Below are 24,629 nucleotides of genomic sequence, written 5' to 3' on the forward strand. Positions count from 1 at the left end.
CAGCAGTTTGTGGTTTGGTTGTTATTTCCTTGAAGGCTTAATACTACCTAGTTCTGGTGAGTTTAACCCCCTGAGGGGAGTGTCATCACATGGTGGGATCTGATTGACTGGTGGAAGGTGCACACTGAGAATCTGCTTTACAAACACCTGGTGGACACTGTCTGAACTACACTCTGTATTTATCACCGCTTTTTGTAAAAAGGACTTTTTTCATGTGAAGTTGGCCGCATGTACGTTTACCTCTGCTCAACATTAGCGCTGTTTAGTGTGATACTATAGTCTTTATGTATGATTATGCTATACCACTATTATTATGTTTTATGTATAATTTTAAACAGCTGCTCTTTTGTTTTTTTCCCGTGCTTTTCTTGCGCATTAGCAAATTGGACGGTTCTATTTGTATTTTATTCATCTTTTCCAATTGTTTTTTGCGGTTGAGACTGCATCTTGTCCTGGCGCTGAGTGGTGTAATTTAGGGCCCGCATTAACACCGTTTTGTCCAGGTTTTGGTAAATACCTGAAAAAAATGACATCATTGCGCTATGTCGGCAACGAGGCTCATGTGCTCCATGAGGAGTCACATGACTGACGTTCTTTTGAGGTTTGGAGCGCGTCTCGCTGGAAGACGTGGTGTCGTCATTACATTTAGATTAAGACATGGTGACGGCGGTACATCCTGGTTGTAAGTTTGGCCTAGACGCCTCACACAGGGTCATATGATTGTTGCTGTTTTTTCTGTCCATCGGCTTTCAGAGCAAGGCGTGCAACTCACGCCGATGGCCATGCTTCCGGTTCTGGTGCCGTGAGCGGAGGCTCTCACCTGCAATCATTTGACCATTTAGGTATTTTATCAATATGGGCAATGTGGGGGGAGCTGCGTTATACCCCAGTTGATGTATATTGGGACGAAATGCGTTGGTCTCGCATTCTACAGCTCCCTACATTGCTTCTTATCCTTGTGATCAAATTTTTTGTACACATCTGTGACTTGATGTATGTACTTTTTATAATAAATCCGCTTTTTTGACCTGCACCATATGGAGCCTTTTTGTCTTTCAGTATCCCCACATTGGTTTGGTTAAGAGTACTTTTATACCTACATCTGGATTGTTCCGCAACTGAGTTCCAGGTCCATCCTGTGCCGTGGGAGTTCCAGAGCACAGCATTGGAGTTCCAGGCTTTGATCGCCATAAGCTCAATTGACCCACTGCCGCTGGCATGTGAGTCCACCTTGTCGGGTAAAAGTATCCATCTATATTCCCCGGGTGGAGGACACACTATCCCTGGTGTTACATCGGCCAGTCTTACTTCATCTCACTACCAAAAGTGTTTTCTTTCTAAGAGTGGATTCAAAGTCCTCCTTATTTTTGGGCTATTTGACTTTATGAACTCACTATATTGGTGACTCTATATATCACTGGTTACAGCCACTGGACTTTGCACTCTTCATATAAACATGAAATGTTGGTATATATTTTTCAATGCACTGTATAACGTTGCTTTCATGACGGTTTATAGCGCTAGTGTGTGTGAGTGTGTGTGAGTGTGTGTGTGTGTGTGTGTGTGTGTAATTTTTGTATAAATAAAGAGGGGTGGTGGCGCTTCCTAGTTTGGGTAAAGGTGCCAAGTGTGAGAAAAAAGAAAAATTAATTTTTAATATTTAATATTAATATTCAGTGACCTATAAATACGTGACTGGTAAAGGGCTGTTATTTACTTAGTGAAGTGATCCTGCCAGAAACATAGTGAGTGTTTCCTATTGGTAAATATGCTTTAATGTGCAAATCTCCAAGTGTATGCTAGATAACTAGCTACAAATTGCCCGTCCTATATATTAGTACTGGTATAGACCATAATAGAGCACATACCCTCAATTATGAGTCATAAACGAAATATATATACGCAGTGAACACATGTGCAAAAAATAATGTAAACAAACAGATATTTTTACATAAAGACTTAGTGATAGTCCATAATTATATGTGGAACCCCCCTCGGGGTTAACATCCCAAATTAATAAGTGCAAATATTCCAACAAATCTTGCTGCGTGTAGCTAATAGTTCATCAGGTAAATTGAATTTCCATTCATAATCGTTGACATAAACACAGTGACTGTGAATGTTCAAAAAATTCAGTGACTGTAGGTGTTCAGACAATTCCACTTGTGACTTCGTGCTCCCCCTCAAGTGTCCCCACTCACCGGATCCCCTCGCCCCCACGAGGAATGGAAATTCAATTTACCTGATGAACTATTAGCTACTAGGAAGCGCCACCACCCCTCTTTATTTATACAATCTGTGGTTATAGACCCCTTTGGGGGACTATATTAGGGGAGGCAGCATACCAAGACAGATCCATAAGCGCGATTATTTATTCCCTTTATGTGTGTAATTTTTGCCTATAGTTTTACTTTAAGCAATGGCTTTGAAACGCTTTCAGGGGTGGGGTGTAAAGAAATGGGGCTGGACATTCTGAATTTGACTGGCACATACCTGCAATAATGTCTCTGACCTCCAGATCTCCTGGGCTGCAGGGTCAGCATTCACCAAGTGTTGATGTGAAATATGCCTCTTTAGAAGGCTAGGGTGAGTGCCATAAGAGGTCAGTGATATGGATGGAGATCTAAGAAAAAAGGACAAGGACTAGATTGAATAGTAAAAAAAAACAAGCAGGTTCTAGTAAGGGGAAAAAAAAAAAAATCAACAAACAGTAGCATATTACATATATTTTTGCTCTGTTAGCATTTCTAGGCATATAGTATCTACTATAACAATGTTTGAATTGCTCACTAAGCTATTACCATTTTAATTAATCAAAGCTGTGTGCAACTATTACTTAAGCCCTAAAAACATACCCAAAGGAAACCTGTACAGGAGCAAAAATATGTAGGCTGCAATTACTGAACTTTGCTTGGAAAAATGTCATATGCCTGGCAGCTTTACTGGTCCAAAGATGCAGATCAGAGGTGCTGACTTTGCTTTGACTTTGATGGCTTCATGCTTTTTCTGAATCAGTGACTTAGTACTGAGTGCACAGGCAATGAGTATTTTCAAAGGTGGTCAGCAATAGCAGCTTCTGTATGGCAATATAAAGCATATAGGTTGCCTTGCACAAAAACACACAGAACCTAGTTCTATGAAATATACAGACAGAAAATCTGCTACCTTGGAGCTGGCGATGGCACAGCCCCACCAGGATTGGAGAAATTGGGAGGTGGAACATTTCCCTCTGTTGGAAGAAACCATTTTAGGTATGTATCCACCAGGATGAAATAGGCACTCTGGGAGGTGCTTGCCAGGTGATCAGAGTCATTCTATAAGAAAAGAATTAATGTCCTCAGTTAACACAACACATTAGCAATCACTATATAAAATTATTAGGCCTGCTGCTTTTTTCTGCTGGCTATGGCAAGATTTGTCTGCATTTTCCTTTCGCGTACAAAAAACAGCTTTGTTAAAAAGATAAAAAGCAGGAATAAATACGTTATATAATAACAGAGAATAAGCGGATTGTGCAGCCCAAAGGGACGTTCTAGGATAAATAATAACAATGTTCCATTACAGGATACACATATCAACATATAGACACAATGAGGGAGTACTTGCTCAATAATCAAGCTATACAAATTTGGCAAGATACGTAATGCGCATCTCAAATATATGTGGTGCATTTTTTATTAAATATATACATTTAAATTTTTTTTGCTACTGCAAGGGTAATGTACTCTTCACTGGTCATGTAGGTCAGGGGTCTCAAACTGCGGCCCTCCAGCTGTTGTGGAACTACAAGTCACGTAAAGCATTGCAAGGCTGACAGTTACAAGCATGACTCCCAAAGGCAGAGGCATGATGGACCTTGTAGTTCCACAATAGCTGGAGGGCTGCAGTTTGACACCCCTGATGTAGATGATCATATAGGCTTCACACACTACAACAAATAATTTTCTGTTTAGAGGGACAGTGAAGGAGAAGCCAACCATTCTTTGGTGTTCCTCCAAGATCACAGCAATTTGCACGTTTGCAAGTTTGACTTTTCTTTTTATTATACATAACATTGTAAACAAGTAGGGTTGCACCGATGCGGATATCGGTGCTGATACTAAGCATTTGCACGAGTATCAGTACTCGTGTAAATGCGCCGATACCTGAAACCGATACCTTCAGGTTTGGCTCTTTTATCTGTCAGTGCAATTCCCCTGCTGACAGATGAAATGTATACAAAAGAATGCAGGTATTAGTTGTTAAGGAGTGGGTCCGCCACGTCCTTACCAACCAATGACGTTTCAGCTGTCAGTGGGGATTTCCCTATCCAACCCCGCCTCTGCCCCCTCTTGCAGCGGCTCAGTTTTTTGTGTCCTCTGGCGATGTGCTTCTCCTCCTCGGGCTCCCCTGCGGGGTGACAGATCTGCCTGCCGAGTAGTGTGTCCTGCACTGAGCCAGGCTTTGCTGCTGCAGAAGTTCTTGGAGGAGGAGGGCAGGTCTGCTGGGTGTTGCTGTGCATTGATTGGGTTCCCAAATACCCCCTCCCTACCCTAAACAATAACCCCCTCCCTACCAAAAAAAGTTAACGTTATAAAAATGTAAAACAAAAAAACAAAAAAAACCCAAAAAACAGAAAAATAGGTATCGGCGAGTACTTGAGGAAAAGTATCGGTACTCGTACTTGGTCTTAAAAAACTGGTATCGGTGCAACCCTATAAACAAGTACTGCATATTACCCTGTCTCTCTGATCAGAGAGCAGCTCAGAGTGGCATAAAATACACGTGACCAATCACAGCAGTTATCTATGGGAAGCTGCTAAAGAGGGGTATGATAGAGATGGGGGCAAGAACAGGGCCAGCAAATCACACAAATTTGCTTGGCCAATTTAGGCCCTTCAACAGTGTTGAAGAGGAAGGGAAAAAAAATGAGAGATGGTACAAGATTTGTTGTAAACATACGATTGTTTTGTGACCAGCAATTAAGAAGCCCAACACATCCTCCAAAATGAGTAAATAATTCTCTAGGGAAGGAAGAAGTGGCATTTCTTCCTTTATAGAGTAGGATACGATTGGTTTATGTAGGTTGAGAGAAATAGGACTGGTACTGCTGTGGGAAGATGGATAAAGAAAGGGGAGTTGGTCCTGGCAGCATTCCATGCCTTGTTCAAAAACAGAACTCGTATTTGGCGTTGCACCAAATGTGTTTTTTTTTTTTTTAATATATGGACAGTTGTTCACAAATAAAATGTTATATCCATAAAGTCTTCACTTACTCTATGTCTGATGAGGCAGATGGCAAAGTGGAAAACAAAATACTCGAAAGGGTCTGAGGAATACATTAAGGAAATCATATGCCAGAATCACCAATTGTACTTAACAAAAACCATAAAACGTATTGCTAGGCAGTTTCTCCAGTGTCATATTTTACAATTGCCGTTTCAGACACTGGATGAGTATGAATGAATATACAAACAGTTATAAAGGATACTCAGGGCAAGATTGAGACCAAGGCCTCCAGATGTTGGAAACTGGATCTTGTTATGATACAGAGGACATTCAGGTAAAACTCGCTCCTGTATAGATGCACGGACTGGACCCTGATCGACCAAAACAAAGGTGAGGTAAGCAAAAATTAAAGCAAATATGATTAGCTGGGTTGCGTACACTGACAATTTGCACATTAATTCTATGACAGCCAGAGATAACAGTGGGGATACTGTGAATATTTTGACAACGTAATAAAAAGGATAACTTACTGGCAGATATGAAACAGGGAAATCATATTTGTATTCCTCTGCTTGTAGCTTATAAACAAGCTTCATCATTGCACCACTGTGTTAAATAAAAAGTAAAAAAGATTTTAATTCAGAAAAAAAACATTGCAAAAGAAAAACCATTAGGAGATAACAGACAAAAGTTTATCAATCAACAATTACAAAAATTACATCCCAATTCAGTAAAAGTGGTAGTAAACTGCTGTGCCATTTTTTTTTTTTGCAACCTGCAAGGTAAAGCCATAATGTGCTAGTATGCATCACATACTAGCACAATATGTGAAACTTACCAGAAAACGAAGCCCTCCAGCGTCGCACTGTCACCAATGAGAGGGTTTTCATCTTCACCTGGACTTCCTTCCAGATGCGGACTCCGGCTGTGTGAATGGCCAGTGCAGCGATGACGTCACTCCCGCGCATGCGTGTGGAAGCTGCCTTCAGAGCATTCCTTCAGAGCACATGCATCACCGTTTGCATGTACAGTAAATATCTTATTATAGGCTTACAGATAGGTAAAAGTCAGAGATGGGAGTTTACTCCCACTTTAAAACTACTTTTTTTTGGCCTCACCTCACCAAAAACCATTTGGCAAGAGACAATAGGATTTTGTTACTTACCAGAAAATCATTTTCTTGGAGTTTTGAGGGCCACTGTAATTCAGGCACAGTCGGGTTACACTGCTGCCTAGAGAAATATTGGGTACTGAGAAACAACAACAAAAAAATTAAAAAATTGAAAGCCGTCCCATGATAACGCCTCATGCATCAAGCATGCCTCAGTTTGTAGCAAGCAGTACCAAGAGTATGAACATTAAAAACACAGGTGGGTGGGACCTGTGTCCCTCAATGGACTCCAAGAAAACAATTTTAGGGCAAGTATAAAAAAAGTCTATTTTCTTTTTCGTCCCTTGAAGGGCACAGGAATTCAGATACAGTCAGGACATCCAAAAGCTGTCAAAATGAGGAGTGGGCAATAAAAATGCAACTAACAGGCTGCATGAAGCCAACTGAAGGACCAAAGTCTGAATCTGGATCTGGATCAGGTGAGGACCAGACCCCTGCCAGATTAGGAAGTCACCATGACATCCAGGGGGAGGGCACAGAGACTCATCCTAGAGCTCAAGACATAGATAGCAGGTCACCACCAGAGAGAAAGACTGCACACAGTAGAGAAAAGCAAAACCTGAACCAGCAAAAAGGCGATCAACCAAAATCCACAAAGGAAAACAGAAAGTGAACCCATACATTCCCTTGAAGGGGAAAAATGACCCACAATATAATTTGGTCAGCAGAAAATTGGAGACGACACCTAGAAGGAACATAGGACAAAATAGGTCCAGGTGAGAAAGACCAGTCATTTTTCATGGGAAGGCCCAAGGCTTTTACACCCTCCATCCATTTGGGAATGGAGACCCTATGACTTAGAAAGTTGTCTGGCCACAGAACAATCTCACTAGGTGATAGTTACCAGGGAAATATCGGTTTTAGCACAACGCGAAAACCCATAAGGTGTGTGAAGTGGCTCATGAGATCGCTGGAGATTTCAGAACCCAAGTCAATAAGACTAAAAGGGTAGGGTGCTGTGTATACAGGGACAGGAATCTCAGTAGTATTGCTAAGGGCATAACAAGTGAATCTAAAAGGCCTTCTAATCAAGAGGATGCGGATTAGCAACAGAAGTAGGACCTATGCCTAGATGAACAGGTTCCCCTGAAGTCATCAGGACATACTTTGTCCCTGGCAGAGGGTATCTGCAGGAAAATAGGGTTTTCCACTTGCCATTGATTCAGAGAGGCACTCCAGCAATCATCTCTGCCCACCACGCAAGATCTGAGGTGCACAAACCTCTCCTCATGGTGCAACGGCTGCTGGATGAGAGGAACCAGTTCTCAAAGCATTAACATTTAGGGAAACAGAGCCAATGATCAAAGAAGCTGCAGGTATCAATGGGCAACACTAGGAATCCATGTCCTTATCCAGGTGGAAACAGGCAGAGCTAGTCCAGATCAACCTTGTTGATATGGATCAGCGAGTAGTGATGCCATGTACCATGAAGGGCTTTTATTCCCCAAGGACAGGAGTGTGGATGCCCCAGATGGGGCACAGCTCCAGACATTGAGTTAGCACATGGGCTGGAGAAAGAGATAAAGAGGTGGGAGGGGTGCTTTGCCTCTGAATGCAAGAGAAACAAACTACTCAAGGACACACCAGCATTCCCAATCACCCCCCACTTGTAGAATTGGTATCTGAGTTCTAAAGCTGGATGCAGAAGACCGATTCTCCAAATGCAGGGTAGTAGGTACTGCATTCAGCGAGTTCCAAAATGATCCTTTGCAACCCTGAGGTGATGGCAGGAGACTGTGGTGCCTCAAAAACAGTCTGTTTAGATATACTGTTGGAACTCTAAGACAGCACATTCATTGATCATTTTCTTGTTCTTTCAACCAGCGGGTTGAACGAAAAAAAAAATAACCCAATTCTATCATCCACACATTCGAGGTGGATGGGGGAAATCACTCCAGCTGAGTTAATGTTTTCAGGCGGCAGGGAGACTTTCCCACTGTCAAAATACACCAATTAGCACTGCTGGCTACAGCCGGCGGCGCTAATTGAGCAGAATTTATCCAACATAAGATAGACTTCTATACAACCAGCCTGCCCATACGTGGATCGAAATTCAGCTGGTCCCTGCTAAACCAGGCAAATTTCATATGGTCGGTTTAAATCTGAAATGAGAGCTGGTCACAGCAACCAGTGGTCTGGCCACTTCTAAGGCAGCAGGAAGTTTAAAGGCAGACTTTGCATTGGGATAGTGCACTTAAGAGCCCATGCAGTTAGTATCTTTTGGGAAATGGATGCACCTAGCCATAAAGTTTTGAGCTGCCGGGAAGCCACTGACGAGAGGGAAGGGACTTAAGGAGAGTCTGATAATGTAGAACAGGGATATGCAATTAGCGGACCTCCAGCTGTTGCAGAACTACAAGTCCCATGAGGTACAGCAAGACTCTGATAGCGACAAGCATGGCACCCAGAGGCAGAGGCATGATGGGATTTGTGGTTTTGCAACAGCTGGAGGTCCGCTAATTGCATATCCCTGATGTAGACCCTAAATTTACTAGATCACTGGACTCCAGACTGCAATCCTTGGTTCCCTGAAAGATGCCTTTACTGTTAGGAGAGTATGGACTAGGGTCACCTGTACAAGCAGAATTGCCCCCTCTATGTCTGTGAGCAGACATTTTGCACCTGTGTAGTGGTGATGCCCCAAACCAAAGTGCAAGACAAGGCCTAAGGATCTCGCAAACCCAGGCAGCTGGTGCTGATGAGGGTTGAGCATGCCAGAAGTTGCAGGTCACTGTAGGTGGATAGCGAGAACACAATGCAGATTGGAATTCCATGTGGTGCTTTGCAAAGCAGGCGTTGCAGCTGGGTGGGGCTTCCTCTATGCTGCATAACAGGAAAGATCCAGCAGATAATGTCTGCACTTAGACCCCCTTAGCGTTAACCATTTCTCTGGTAAAACCAGCAGTTCCAGAGAGCTGCTATGTATTGATCATCTTAAGTAGTGACGTTAGGGATTCTTGTTTGAAGACAATGAGAAGAACAATCAAAAGGGCACTAAAAATGCTAGCAAAAAACTGGTTAGACTTTTCTCAGCATAGCTGAAGAATAGTAGTCCACCCTCCTAGGACACTAACAGAAAATGGAGGCATACTTGGTAGCAGAGAGGTTATTCTGGGGCAGGCTTGCAATTTTTATGTTTGCCAGTATAATCCAACTTTATCTGAATTCAGAAGTTCCCCGTATAGACAAAAAAAAAAAAAAAACAAACCTCATACTTGCCTAGGTGGATGCAGCATCGGTCCGATGCTGCATTTGTCCCCGCCGCCTTTAAGCCTGAGAACTGAGCGATCAAAGACCGCTGACCGCTCAATTCTCAGTCTTCAGTGAGCAAGAGAGCTGGTGACTGTCAGTCACCAGATCTCTGCTCTGCCCTTCCAGCACTCACTGGAGTTCTGGGCTGTGGAAGCGGCTGGCTCAGGCTCTCAGCGGTGCGCTAAGAGGCTGAGCCAGCTGCTGCTCAGATATCTAGGTGGATCCAGACATTAAAGTCTGGATCTCTCCAGAGTCTTGACCAGCTGAGTGACAGCAGCCAACGGTGGGCTATGGCCTTTAAATCTTCCAGATTCTGCATTGTTGTATTTGCAATTACAGATCGGTGTTTAATTGTAAACCTCACAAACCGCAATTACAGAATTAATTTGATTAAACGACCTAAAAGAATGTTCAGAAATGTACCTCATACAGTAAAAAAAAAGCAGTGCAACCATACCAAAAAACACAAAGCACCAGCCTAAACCCATACCATCCAACGCTGCTGGATGGAAATTTTACTGACTGGACCTCTGAATTTTAAAAATTCAATACCCCATGGTCTATGAGAACATTCATTTTTTTGGCTAGACATAAAAGGAACAAACCTTATACTGGTCTGTCTCAAGACAAAAAGAATTGTAGGAAAATACTCCCAAGAGGATCAGAGACAGCAAAATAAATCCCATCAAGGTTTTAATTCTTTTTACTGCCAGACCAACTTTCCTATTTATTTGCACATACTGTATGCTAAAATGCCAATTTTAGATTATTAATGTAGGCAAAACCCCAACAGATTACTTCCACATGGGTACCAGAAGTCTTCACTCTAATTTAAGATTTAGTAGTTGATTTAATCACTTACTGATTATGCAGCTTCTTAGTTCCTGTTTAGGCTGGTGCCAAGACTGCTACCTCAGGTTTCCAGTTTCAGAGTGGCTCCTTTTAATTGCAGTGTCCTATGGAGTCAACCTTGCATGCTGGAACTAGAGTTGTGTCTCTTACACCGCGTGCATCAAAAGAAACACAAAGCCCCATAGCCTAGGATGGCAAGGCACTCCCCTTCACCCCCCCCCCTTCCCAAGCTAACAGCCTGGATAGAGATGGCAAGCGTTTTTTTAATAATAATTGTAAAAGTTTCAGACTTGGGTATGTATAAGGGGGGAGGGCTGGTGGGGGAAGCTGCAAGCAAAAGGCAACCTTCTGCCTTTACAACCACTTTAATAATTCTTCAGTATCCAGATGCCTGTTTTAGGTTGACCAAACCTTTGAAATACCAAATACTTGTAAACGCATTGGTCCACCTATTAGTTCAGGGGGCCCTGTGAAAATCAGCATTATTACAAGAACTCATGAGACAAAAAAAAAAAAAGTTAAAATATATACTTTCCTCAACCTTTTCTTCTGCCTGCAGTGCCTAGGCAAGGGTGACAAGATCCTTCCGGTGAGATCCTGGGATTGAGAATTCCAAATCCAGTTTGAGAGAAAAAAGATGCTCTCAAACTGGATTTGTCTTATCACAAGATTTGAGGTACTCATCCTTTCGGCTCGATTCACACAGGGGCAACACGACTTCAACGCGACTTTGCAACGCGACTTCAACCCGACTTCAACACGACTTGTGGATCCGACTTTCAATGAACGGGGATCCGCCTTGGATCCCCGCCACTGTGTTTGGTATCCAACTCCGCGCCAAATTTAAAATAAAAATCCGGCATGGGTTCCCCCCCCAGGGGCATACCAGGCCCTTGGGTCCGGTATGGATCTTGAGGGGAACCCCCCTACGCCGAAAGGACGGCGTGGGGGGTCCCCCCAATCCATACCAGACCCTTATCCGAGCACGCAGCCCGGCTGGACAGGAATGGGGGTGGGGACGAGCGAGCGCCCCCCCCCCTCCTGAACCGTACCAGGCCGCATGCCCTCAACATGGGGGGGTTGGTGCCTTGGGGGAGGGGGGCGCGCTGCGGCCCCCCCCACCCCAAAGCACCTTGTCCCCATGTTGATGAGGACAAGGGCCTCTTCCCGACAACCCTGGCCGTTGGTTGTCGGGGTCTGCGGGCGGGGGGGCTTATCGGAATCTGGGAGCCCCCTTTAATAAGGGGGCCCCCAGATCCCGGCCCCCCACCCTACGTGAATAAGTATGGGGTACATGGTACCCCTACCCATTCACCTAGGGGAAAAAAGCGTCAATAAAACAAACAGTACACAGGTTTTTTAAAATAATTTATTAGGCAGCTCCGGGATCTTCTTCCGACTTCGGGGGTCCTCTTCCGACTTCGGGGGTCTCTCCGCCGTCTCCTCCCGGTGTCCGCATCTTCTGCCGGCTCCTCCGCTATCTTCTGCAGCTCAATTGCTAGCGGTGGTCCGGACTTCTGCCTTCTTCTTTTCTTCCAGAGATGTTGACACGACGCTCTCTCCAGCTGGAATGGTCTCTGAACGCTCCGCAACGGACTTATATAGGCGGTGACCCCGCCCCCTTATGAGGTCACTGTCCCAGGGCATGCTGGGGCTGTGCCGTCATAAGGGGGCGTGGTCATCACCCGGTGACCACGCCTCCTAAAACGTCACAGACCCAGCATGCCCAGGGACTGTGACGGCATAAGGGGGCGGGGTCACCGCCTATATAAGTCCCTTGCAGAGCGCACAGAAACCATTCTGGCTGGGGAGAGCGTCGTGTCAACATCTCTGGAAGAGAAGAGGGAAGAAGATGATCCAGAGGTCCGGACCACCGCTGGCAAAAGAGCGCCAGAAGATAGCGGTGGAGCCGGCAGAAGATGCGGACACCGGGAGAAGACGCCGGAGAGACCCCCGGAGTCGGAAGAAGATCCCGGAGCTGCCTAATAAATTATTTTAAATACCTGTGTACTGTGTTTTTTATTGACGCTTTTTTCCCTAGGTGAATGGGTAGGGGTACCATGTACCCCATACCTATTCACATAGGGTGGGGGGCCGGGATCTGGGGGCCCCCTTATTAAAGGGGGCTCCCAGATTCCGATAAGCCCCCCGCCCGCAGACCCCGACAACCAACGGCCAGGGTTGTCGGGAAGAGGCCCTTGTCCTCATCAACATGGGGAAAAGGTGCTTTGGGGTGGGGGGGGCCGCAGCGCGCCCCCCTCCCCCAAGGCACCAAACCCCCCATGTTGAGGGCATGCGGCCTGGTACGGTTCAGGAGGGGGGGGGGGCGCTGCCTGCTCGGATAAGGGTCTGGTATGGATTGGGGGGGACCCCCCACGCCGTTTTTTCGGCGTAGGGGGTTCTCCTCAAGGTCCATACCAGACCCAAGGGCCTGGTATGCCCCTGGAGGGGGAACCCATGCCGGATTTTTATTTAAAATTTGGCGCGGAGTTCCCCTCAAGATCATTTGAGCACAAGTCGCATGCCGAAGTCGGATCATGCGAGACGGCGATCCGACTTCAATGATAGTCAATAGGCTGAAGTCGGATCAAAGTCGGATCAAAGTAGTACAGGGAGTACGCTCTGAAGTCGGAGCGACTTCAGTAGTGTCTATTAAGACGCTAGCGTTAACTCCCATTGAAACTATTTCTGGAGCGACTTGGGGCGACTTGAGGACGTACAAGTCGGATCCCAAGTCGCCCCAGTGTGAACCGAGCCTTCCTGAAAATAATATTGACATAACATCCTGCAATGAGGATGATGGTGCTAAATATTTATTCTAACGTCTTTCTTTACAGATACATTTTTGCCCTTTTAATGTATGGCAATTTTTATAGGGGAAGGGGCCCTGATCCATTATGCGGACATAGCATTTTACTGCAAGGTCTGCTTTAATTTGTTATTAAAGAAATAAAAAACGTACTCAATCAAGATTATTAAAAGATACACAGCAGTGTTAGTACTACAAACCGTAAAATGAATAAAAAAAAAAACCTTAACAAAAGATTAAGACTCCCACACACAGTATAATAACTAATGCTAACCAGGAGACCTGGGAGTACAAGGCAGAAACCTCACCACTAAAGCCCCGGAGATATAAAAAGCCAGTCAGTGAGGAAAAAAAGCACTTGCATAGCAAAGTAGAAGCAAATGGATATGTAATTACCTAGGATGCAGGAATTCCAGCGCAGTATGAAATTCTAAAGGTATTCTATCCGGCAGATGTCTCAGATTCCAGCCCACAATGCTGCCATCCAGGCTGCCAAAGACCAGCTCTACCAGCCATGGGAAAATAGCATGCAGTTCCTACAAGCAGAACAATGAAATCTAATGTGAATATATACTGGATGCTTTACATTCATCAGCGCTATGCTTTGGCAGCTACAAAACAATTAAATTGTAACACTATTTCTTGATGCCCCATTATAAGCTTTCTAAACCACTTAGTGGAAACCTTCTTTCCATCCAAATCCTTAGAAAAGCAGATGTTGCATCCCACTGCTTGTGCTGGACAGATGAGCCATAAGTGAGTGAAACACATTGGGGTGATTTGTTACTCCATAAAAGTACACTTCTTAAAGCACTGAAAAATGAGCAAACATTTAGTCCTGTTTTTAAACTAGGAATTGCTGATTAACACCTCCCTGCAAAACTCTTGCCTCCAGATAAGAAGCGGGTGGATATGTGCAATAAAGATTAGCGATGCACTGAAATTTAGGCTGCTGAAAATTCTTGGCCGAAAATAGGGTTTTCAGCGTTGTGCCGGAAAAAAAAAAGCACCAATAATGGCTTCCTAAAACATTCGCAATTTTGCCGCGATTTCATCTTGCTTATGGTGCATAGGTCACGTGACTCAACACAGGTGCATTTTTGATGCGTTCTTGCTGTGTTTTCAATACATCTCATTGGGGAGGTGTGCTTTTTGGTGCAGTTTGCCAAATATGCAACAAAAAGGCAGCAAGCAGGATTTTTAACACCTATTCAAAAGGTGCTGATAATGGCCGACAATAAATTCATGTTAATTTAAATTCATGATTTTAAAAAGTCAAACACAAATATATATATATTTTTTAAATAGTCAATTTCGGTTTTGGCCAAGTGCATCCTCAATTTTTAATTTCAGTGCACCACTAATAAAGATCTATCATATCCTTTTGCTACATGTAATATTTTCCTTTCAGTCAGTCAATCTCACGTGTGAAGTAATCTCAGCAAGTAGTGAGAAATTACACAATTGAAAAGCAGCCTATTGGTGAGCCAAGATGAAGCAATCTTGTATCACCCATGTCTAGTAAGAAGGTGATTTTCAAAGTCAACCAGAGATAAATAAATTAGATAATTACAAAGAATGTTAACGTGGAAGTTCAGCCTAAAACTAACCAACTCTAAATCTACTGGCAGCCACATTCCAAGACTAATCTATCTAACCCTGTAAAGAAGAAATCACTATGCATACCTTTTCTGCAGCCGCTCCAGTCTCCAGCCGCGAATGCTGTTTAGAAGAGGCAGCAGACAACGGCTGGAAAGTGACAGCACCCATAGACTTACTATAGGGCTTCCATGGTCGGCTGCCTCTCCCGCACACACGACGGAAAATGTGTAATAGGACCTTGTTGTCGGAAATTCCGACCGTGTGTAGGCTCCATCACACATTTTCCATCGGAATTTCCGACACACAAAGTTTGAGAGCTTGCTATAAAATTTTCTGACAACAAAATCCGTTGTCGGAAATTCCGATCGTGTGTACACAAATCCGACGCACAAAGTGCCACGCATGCTCAGAATAAATTAAGAGACGAAAGCTATTGGCTACTGCCCCGTTTATAGTCCCGACATACATGTTTTATGTCACCATGTTCAGAACGATCTGATTTTCTGACAACTTTGTGTGACCGTGTGTATGCAAGACAAGTTTGAGGCAACATCCGTCAGAAAAAATCCATGGATTTTGTTGTCGGGATGTCCAATCAATGTCCGACCGTGTGTACATGGCATTAGAATGTGGCTGCCAGTAGATTTAGAATTGGTTTAATGGCTGAACTTCTACTTTAAATAGATGCCCTTCAAACTTTTACATCCTGGAGCAACAAAAAAAAAAAAAAAAAAAAAGGAGGCATATATTACAGTATACTAGCTGCAAATACTGGTTGATTGTGCCAGAAATACAATATCCTTGTCACGTCTTGTGAGCTGGTCAGAAAGCAAATAATCTTTCCTTTGTAAACTACTTATCCCACCATCCTCTATGAAATGTAGATCAAATGTTTGAAGTACAGCATGTGTAATAACCATGGCTCTTTCCATAGATCCAATTGAGCAGTGAACATAGCCACCCAAAAATAGGAAGTGTATTACTGGCAGGATCACAGAACTAATGTAGCCACCATGTCTGAATACTGGTGGTAACCTGCGTTAGGTTTAATTTATGTTTTTAGGTTTAGATATACTTAAAGGCTACATCTTAACCCATCAAGCTTTTGTAACTTTAGTATGAAATTGTTTACAATACACTTAAAAAGGTAATTTCCCACGTTAAATAGATAACATTGGCAGCTTTGGGGAATCATATTAAAGGCCAAGTACCTTTTGGGGAAAAAAAAAAAAATAATAATAAATGCACATATATTTTTCAAAAAAAAAAAGTGCATGTAAGAATTGTTCCCACGGGAACCTGTAAAACATTGCACCCCTGATCAGTAGATCAGGGGTGCAATGTCAGGCTCCTGCTGACAGGCTCTACAGATTTCAGCATGTGCCTCTGTATGGGCTGTCAGTTTAAAAGCTGCAGGACTTGTGAATAAACTACAAGCGCCCTTACAGTTCATTGACATTCCTGTGAAAGAGTGACGCAACTTTGCAGGTGGAGCCCTGCACAGTTTCTAAAATGTGACACAGGGGGGAGTATCAGGGGGTAAGAAGCATGGAGCATGTTACACCCTAAATATAGGTATAATATATATTATGCTTCAAAAGGTGAATTTATCCTTTAAAGAGAATCGCTAACTCATCACTTTTCTCATTCCCCTGATTATCTGCATCTACAGTAGATCTGTCCGATCTGTAGGGAACCAGATAATCACACTTCGTGGCTACAGATTTGACAAATTTGTACTTATTGAGAGAAATCTGAAATTCACGGACCAAAAGTGGAAAAAGCAAGGAAAAACCTATTATAGCATAGCAAGTCATAGGATTGCCATTCAGTCAACATGGTGTATTCTTGTTACCTTTGCAGAGAAATCTTCAATAACTCTGGCCAGATCTTGGCACCGCTGGACAAAGGGTTTATTCACACAATCTGCTTTGAGTGTGGCCTGTATCAAAAACATTAAAGTAACTAAATACATACACATTTGTCATTACAATAGTATCCTATCCTGCAGAATCAACTTGTCTCTGTACATTCACTAAAGGCTAGTGACATTGAGGAGGAATGAAACACACATCTACTTGGCTACCACAATTTTTTAGCTAAGTCTTTAATTGCCCACAGCTTCACTTTGTGTAGAAACATCAACAGTTTAAAAAAATGGTTTGTCTAAATCTATTTGGTCTTAGGTAGCCATACACATCCTAATTCACGCTTCGCTGTCAGTGCTCAGGTGATGGCACTTATGCGGCTCTCTAAGGGTGTAAAAATAATGCTTTGTCTTTGTGGCATCAATTGTCGTCTCAATGTGTCCTCAATTAAAATCCAACATACCGTTAATATATTAAGCTGGTGTTCCTAATTGGTGGTAAAAGAGGAGCCTATACTCAGTCTTGCCATGACCCTCTGCTGGAATTGCCCAGCATTGTTTACTTGGTTAACCGGGAGAGGATTATAGAGGGTAGTGATAAATGGGGAGTACTCAGAATTGTCAGGGGTGGGTAGTGGGGTCCCCCAGGATTCTGTCCTGGGACCAATCCTATTTAACTTGTTCATAAAAGACCTGGAGGATGGGGTAAACAGTTCAATCTCTGTATTGGTGGACGATACTAAGCTAAGCAGGGCAATAACGTCTCCGCAGGATGTGGAAACCTTGCAAAAAGATCTGAACAAATTAATGGGGTGGGCAACTACATGGCAAATGAGGTTTAATATGGAAAAACGTAAAATAATGCATTTGGGTGGCAAAAATATGAATGCAATCTATACACTGGAGGGAGAATCTCTGGGGGAATCTAGGATGGAAAAGAACCTGGGGGTCCTAGTAGAAGATAGGCTCAGCAATGGCATGCAATGCCAAGTTACTGCAAGCAAAGCAAACAGAATATTGGCATGCATTAAAAAAGAGACTAACTCCAGAGATAAAACGATAATTCTCCCACTCTACAAGACTCTGGTCCGGCCTCACCTAGAGTATGCTGTCCAGTTCTGGGCACCAGTCCTTAGGAAGGATGTGCTAGAACTGGAGAGAGTCCAGAGAAGGGGAACAAAACTAATAAAAAGGGACATTAGTTATGAAGAAAGATTACAAGCACTGAACTTGTTCTCTCTGGAGAAGAGACGCTTGAGAGGGGATATGATTTCAATGTACAAATACCATACTGGTGATCCCACAATAGGGATAAAACTTTTCTACGAAAGGGAATTTAAAAAGAAGAGAACCTTAAACTGCATAGAGGGTTTTTTTTACTGTTATGCCCCGTACACACGGTCGGACTTTGTTCGGACATTCCGACAACAAAATCCTAGGATTTTTTCCGACGAATGTTGGCTCAAACTTGTTTTGCCTACACACAGTCGCACAAAGTTGTCGGAATTTCCGATCGCCAAGAACGCGGTGACGTACACCACCTACGACGAGACTAGAAAAGGCTGGTTCAGAACCAAGCGCGGCACCCTTTTTAATCTCGTGTTAGTAAAAGTTTGGTGAGAGACGATTCGCGCTTTTTCAGACTCGTGGCTTTCAGATCGTTTTCTGCCGTTCAGTTTGTGCTTGTGGGTTTGTATCTGCTCTTCAGGGCGTGCAGTCAGTTTGTATCAGAGTTTTCTGTGCGATCTTGCCCGCTCGTTGCTGTTTTTCAGGTCGTTCTTCACAGGACTTGCTGTTCTTCAGTGCGTTCTGTTACTTCGTTCTGAGCAGCCGACCGTTTTCTAGCCATGTTTCGTATGCGTACTCCTCGTAGAGTTCGTGCTGTGCGGGGGCTTGGTGTTGGGGTCCTGACCTTGACACAAGTCCAGTCCATGAACAGGGTGGGGAGGAGTTCATGGACCAAGAATTGGTTGCTTCAGCGTGACCAGTTCTGTCATATGCCTTTGCTCCGTGAGAATAATCCTGATGATTTCAGGAACTTTCTCAGGATGACGGACCCCGTATTTCACCGTTTGTTGGCTTCGCTGACCCCCTATATTAGCAGGCAGGATACCTGCATGAGGCAAGCCATCACTCCGGAGCAGAGGTTGGTCGCTACCTTGCGGTATTTGGCCACAGGGAGAAGCCTTCAGGACCTCAAGTTCTCGACAGGCATCTCCCCCCAGGCTCTGGGGATCATTATCCCAGAGACCTGTTCTGCCATCATCCAGGTCCTGCAGAAGGAGTATATGAAGGTAAGATTTTTATCCTTTTATATCACATTTTATTGTATTGAATGTTTGATAATATATTGTATTTCTTCCCTCATTTCCTAATTACCGTGATTGTAATATGCTGTGAATGTCCCCTTTGTTCTCATGCATGCTGGATTTTTAGGTAATTATTATTTTATGTCCTTCATACATATTTGCCCTTCAATAACCTCCCCAGCATGGTCTTTCCTGGCCTATATTCACCTCATGTAGTCACTTAATGTATTTTATCAGCTCCATAGTAGTGCTTTACCCCAAACACCCCCTAAAATGTTTGGAAATGTTATTTTTGATTTAAATTCAGGCAGAGTGCCAGAGGGTTTTTTTTGTGGTGTCCCCAAATTTTTTTTAACCCTCCCTCCCCCCAACTGCTAAGTCAGCTGATCCCAATTCTCTATCCTCAATCATCTATCTGCTGACTTTGCCAAACCCATACACACTATACCCACCTCTTTACTGGTCAGATGTATGGATGAATTCCCCAAAGCATGTAGTGCAAGGGCCTGCCTGTATACTTTCCAATGGTACTGTTTAAAGTTTTGGTATCCTATTATTATCTTGATAGGTAATAGCAGAATGTTCAAATGTCCTCAAATGTGTACAGTGTGTATTTATATCTTTGTATTATGACACTTCTTACCTGTCCAGTGGTCTGCCAATAGTGTAACTAAGGAGGGGCTGTTCTAAGTAATACCCATTATTTAGGCATTCATCTCTCAATGAAGTGAAGAGGGTTACCTGTCCAAGAGTTCCCCCCCCTATAATGTTAGAAATGGCCCATGAGAGGGGGGGAGGGGGAATATGATAGGTGTACCTTATACTTTGGCCTTGTTAAATTCCCCTTAGTAAATGCTATCTGGAGGTTGCCCCATAATGTTTGTGTCTAATCTGCTTGCCATGTATCTTTGAAAAAATAGTAATCTTTATTGTTTTTTCCTCAACAGTTTCCTTCAACGCCACAGGAATGGCAGACTGTGGCCTCCAACTTTGCCCAGCGGTGGGACTTTCCTAACTGCGGAGGGGCAATTGATGGGAAACACGTCCACATCGTCCCACCACCCAACTCGGGGTCGTACTATTATAATTACAAAGGGTTTAATAGTATAGTGATGTTGGCGGTGGTGTCGGCTAATTACGAGTTCTTGTATGTGGACGTGGGGAAGAATGGCCGGATGTCCGATGGTGGAGTGATCGCCCAGACGGAGTTCTACAGGCGTCTCCAGAATGGCAGCTTGGACTTGCCACCTCCAGAGGACAATGTTGAAGGTCTCCCATTTGTGTTCGTTGCTGATGAAGCATTTGCGCTGGGGGACCACCTGATGCGGCCATTCCCGATGAGGACCCTCACCCCGGAACAGAGGGTTTTTAATTACCGGCTGGCCAGAGCCCGAAGAGTGGTGGAGAACACATTTGGAATCCTGGCCAGCCGGTTCCGATTATTTCTGACACCCATCCATATGGCGGAGTATAAACTGAACCATATAATACTTGCCTGCTGTGTTCTCCATAATTTTTTAAGAAAACATTCAGCCAACTATGCTGGCTCCTGCTCAGCTTCTTGGGTTGGTATTTCCCCTTCTTCCAGGGGGGGGGGGGTCTCTGGTCTCCTGGGATGAGGGGTGTCCGAGTCTTTTCTCCCCTATGTAAAACAAAAATGGTATACTTAGCACACAGATATTTGAAGGCAGAACTAGAAATAGGAAACATTGCTTGGAAGTGGGGTACAATTGTCTATTTTAGCCGAGTTCCAAGATGTATATTTTTTAGTGTCCTTTGTCAAGCTGCAATACTTTACCTGTTTAGTACAAGCTTCACAGATGTAGCCCCCCCTATAGTATACACTGGAGCACCTGTGTGGCCCCCCTAATAAAAATGGTGTTCTGGGGTCCCAGACTAGTGCTCCAGTGTCCAGATGTGAAAACAGCTGCTCAGTGTCCTCTCTTTACACACAATCTAGTTTGCATTTCATTCTAGTAACAAACCCATCTACACAAACAAATATTTGGCATCCAAGTAGGCCCCCAAAAATGTGTGAAAATGCATATGGCCTAAACAATGGTGTTCTAGAGGCCGAAAGAAAAATGTTTGATACGAACGAATAATGGGCCCATGAACATTAAAGTTGACCTTTTTAAACGTTACAATTAATAAAAGCATATGGAGCAGAACGAACGTAATAAAGACAGAAAGAATAGGAACACAGCACAACTACTTACTTTTTTGCAGCACTCTCCGGATCTTTCGGTACTGCTCTGGCTCTCTCAACTTCAGGTCCGACCACCGCTTCCTGAGCTGATCTTTTGATCTTCGTACCCCGAAATTCCTCTCAATACTCCTGACCACTTTCGCCATGATCTTGGCCTTTCTGATGTTGGGGTTGGGGTAAGGCCCATATTTTCCGTCATAGTCGGACTTCCTCATGATGTCGACCATCTCCAACATCTCCCCAAACGACATATTTGTGGCCTTAAAACGTCTCCTTCTGGATCGGGACGTGCCTGGATCCGGCCTTTCCTCCTCCTCGTTGCTAGAATTAGCACGCACCTGCTGTAACTCCGCCATGTGCTCTTCACCCACTGCGCCAAACGAAAAGGGGCGGGGAATACACTAGAAAGAACGTCAGGGGCGGGCGGAGTTACACGCATGCGCAGTGTGTATAAAGCGCAACACGCGTGCGTATTACGTACGATCTGTGAGCGGAGGAAGGAGCATTGGACGCGCCGATCGTAAGAACGAAGGTAAGAAACAAACTTGTGCCTATACTGCTTCTAGATTGAGGCCTATATTGTAACAAGATTAGGAGAGTTTTGTCTGACATTAGGCTTTGTCTTGTGTTGTGTCTTGCAGTGAACATGGATATCTTAATGAAAGACAATGACTTCATGTCAGTATTCATAGATATGCTAAGTGAGTTGCCCTGTCTGTGGGAGATTACCCACCCCCATTTCAAGAACCAAGCAAAGAGGAAGGCAGCACTGGAGCAATTGTGTGAAATTGTGAAGCAGGTGACCCCCACGGCAGACATCACCTATTTAAAGATATTAATTGGTGGCCTGAGGAGTACATATCTGAGGGAGCGCAAGAAAGTCCTGAATTCACAGAGATCTGGAGCAGCAGATGACATCTATGTCCCCAGGATGTTGTACTACGACAGGCTGCACTTTCTGGCAGGCCAGACTGAACCCAGGTCATCCCTCTCTAGTCTTCCTTCCACGCTTCCTTCCCCCCCCGGCTGAGGCTTCTGACGCCCAACCTGGGCCTTCCAGGCCACATGTGGAGGAGCCCAGATTGAGCCAGGTATAGCATTCCTCTAAATATTTCTGCTTGTCCAATCAATGATGTTAACTAGATGTTAGTTGGGAGTACTAATTTAGGATTGTGATTGATGATGCAAAAACTAAAACTATGTCCCTTTTTCATACACAGGGAAGTCTCAGCCAGGAGGTGGCCGGGCCGAGCCGGCTGGCTGATATCAAGGTCCCTCCACCCCCCCTGAAAAGAGAAAGTGGCAGTAGGAGGAATACCCTAGAGGAGGCTGCTATAGCATTCTTTTGGAGGGCTACAGAGGTCCTGGGAGCACCACACACCATGCAGAAGAACATTGCTGCCTTCATAGCCTATAAAATGCAGAGGATGGAGGAGGGCCAAAAAGCCTTGTGTGAGGCCCTCATATCGGAGGCTCTGGAGAAAGGTATGAGGGGCCAAATTACACCTCACACACATCTTTGGGATGGTCCTCCTCCTCCTCCTGCAGGTCCTCCTCCTCCTCCCTCTCCTCCAGGTCCCCTCAGTCCTCCTCCAGGTCCTCCCAGTCCTCCTCCAGGTCCTACTCCTCCTCCTGCCACATCTCCAACAGCACAGCCACAGCCCGGAATGAAGAGTGGAAGGAAGACCAGACAGTGATTGCCCTGGGTTCAGTCTGGTCGGCCAAAAGATGCTGCCTCTTGTGGTACCACAGCCTGGGAACATAGATGTCATCTGCTGCTATCCAGATCTCTGCGAATCCCGGACCAGACTGCCCTCCCTTAGATATGGACTCCTCAGGCCACCAATTTTGATGTTGAAGAATTGATGTCTGCCGTGGGGGTCCCAGGCTTCGCTAATTTCTCTTGTTGATCCAGTGTTGCCTTCCTCTTTGTTTGGTTCTGATCCCTTAATAAAGGATTTTTGTTTTGAATTTTACTCTCCTATGTGTTTTACTTCAAAAATGACAGTTGGTTTGTGAGGATTCAGGTACATTTCAAATATACAATGTGAAATGAACAAGGGACACCAAACAATCTCCTGGAGATTAAATAATAAAAGATATCAATGGTGTTGGGGTAACTTGACACACAAAACACACCCAAAAATATTCTGGAGTAAAAATAAAAATAACATTGAACAAAGATCAGCCTTGGAAAAAATCCAAACATTAAAGAAAAAAAAAGGCTTAAAACCCAAAATAAAAAAAAATTAAAAAATATAAAACTGTCAGATGTGACAACTAATAACAATATATTCAGGGAATCCCACTAAAAAAACACAAATAAAAGTTTGTGAGAAGTGTGTGTGAATATGAGCAGCAAAACTACTTAATTCTTGTCACATTATAAAGAAGAAGAGAGTGCGCTGTATTAAACCATTTTTAACATTGCAGCGTGACGAAAGTGCTGTATCCATTGCGAACGCTAAGTTTACCAGAACGAGCTGTCCCGTGTCGGAATTTCTTCTGAGCATGCGTGGCACTTTGTGCGTCGGAACAGGCCACACACGGTCGGAATTGACGCGATCGGATTTTGTTGTCGGAAAATTTTATCTCCTGCTGTCCAACTTTGTGTGTCGGAAAATCCGATGGAAAATGTCCGATGGCGCCCACACACGGTCGGAATTTCCGACAACACGCTCCGATCGGACATTGTCCATCGGAAAATCCGACCGTGTGTACGGGGCATTAGAGTGGTAAGGATGTGGAATTCTCTTCCACAGGCGGTGGTTTCAGTGGGGAGCATCGATAGTTTCAAAAAACTATTATATAAGCACCTGAACGACCACAACATACAGGGATATACAATGTAATACTGACATATAATCACACACACAGGTTAAACTCGATGGACTTGTGTCTTTTTTCAACCTCACCTACTATGTAACTATGTTTGCACCCCATCCACTGCCACATTTGGCACTTTTTGGGGAGGGGAGGGAGAAGCAGGTACCTTGTTTTGCCAGGTACCCTCTCCCACTTCCGATTAAGACCGCCGCAGCGATCTACGAAGGTGTCCAGCCCCTGCAGCCTTCTAGGACACACACAGGTTCCAGAAGACTGTAGGACCATTCACAAACCACAGTAGGAATCTGGCTGTGAAGCTGGCAGGCTTCACTTCCGGTTTACCTTATTGAAGATGCCAGTGTCTGCACCTGAAGCTGACTGAAGAATCAGCTTAGGTGCTGACATCACTGGATCGGTAAGCATCCTTATATTAAAAGTCATCAGCTACAGAATTTGTAGCTGGGTCACATCACAGGTCCTAGAAGACTACAGGCCCTTGTGCAAGGCACAGTAGGAACCGGGTG

General features: G+C 44.2%; 1 protein-coding gene across 2 annotated transcripts in view; it reads right to left on the bottom strand.

Annotated features, from left to right (window-relative positions):
- The window catches only part of SMPD4 (sphingomyelin phosphodiesterase 4), a 95,427-nt gene that overhangs the window by 69,685 nt on the left and 1,113 nt on the right, over positions 1 to 24,629 (bottom strand). For both annotated transcript variants that reach the window (XM_073629221.1, XM_073629220.1), the window contains exons 2-8: positions 16,750 to 16,836; positions 13,689 to 13,828; positions 5,739 to 5,814; positions 5,471 to 5,579; positions 5,256 to 5,308; positions 3,166 to 3,314; positions 2,494 to 2,623 (exon numbers count right to left, since the gene is read on the bottom strand). In XM_073629221.1, coding sequence (XP_073485322.1) covers positions 2,494 to 2,623; positions 3,166 to 3,314; positions 5,256 to 5,308; positions 5,471 to 5,579; positions 5,739 to 5,814; positions 13,689 to 13,828; positions 16,750 to 16,836 — 744 coding nt within the window. The remainder of the gene's footprint in view (positions 1 to 2,493; positions 2,624 to 3,165; positions 3,315 to 5,255; positions 5,309 to 5,470; positions 5,580 to 5,738; positions 5,815 to 13,688; positions 13,829 to 16,749; positions 16,837 to 24,629) is intronic.

The sequence above is a fragment of the Aquarana catesbeiana genome, linkage group LG01 (assembly GCF_042186555.1).
Source record: "Aquarana catesbeiana isolate 2022-GZ linkage group LG01, ASM4218655v1, whole genome shotgun sequence".
NCBI lineage: Eukaryota > Metazoa > Chordata > Amphibia > Anura > Ranidae > Aquarana > Aquarana catesbeiana.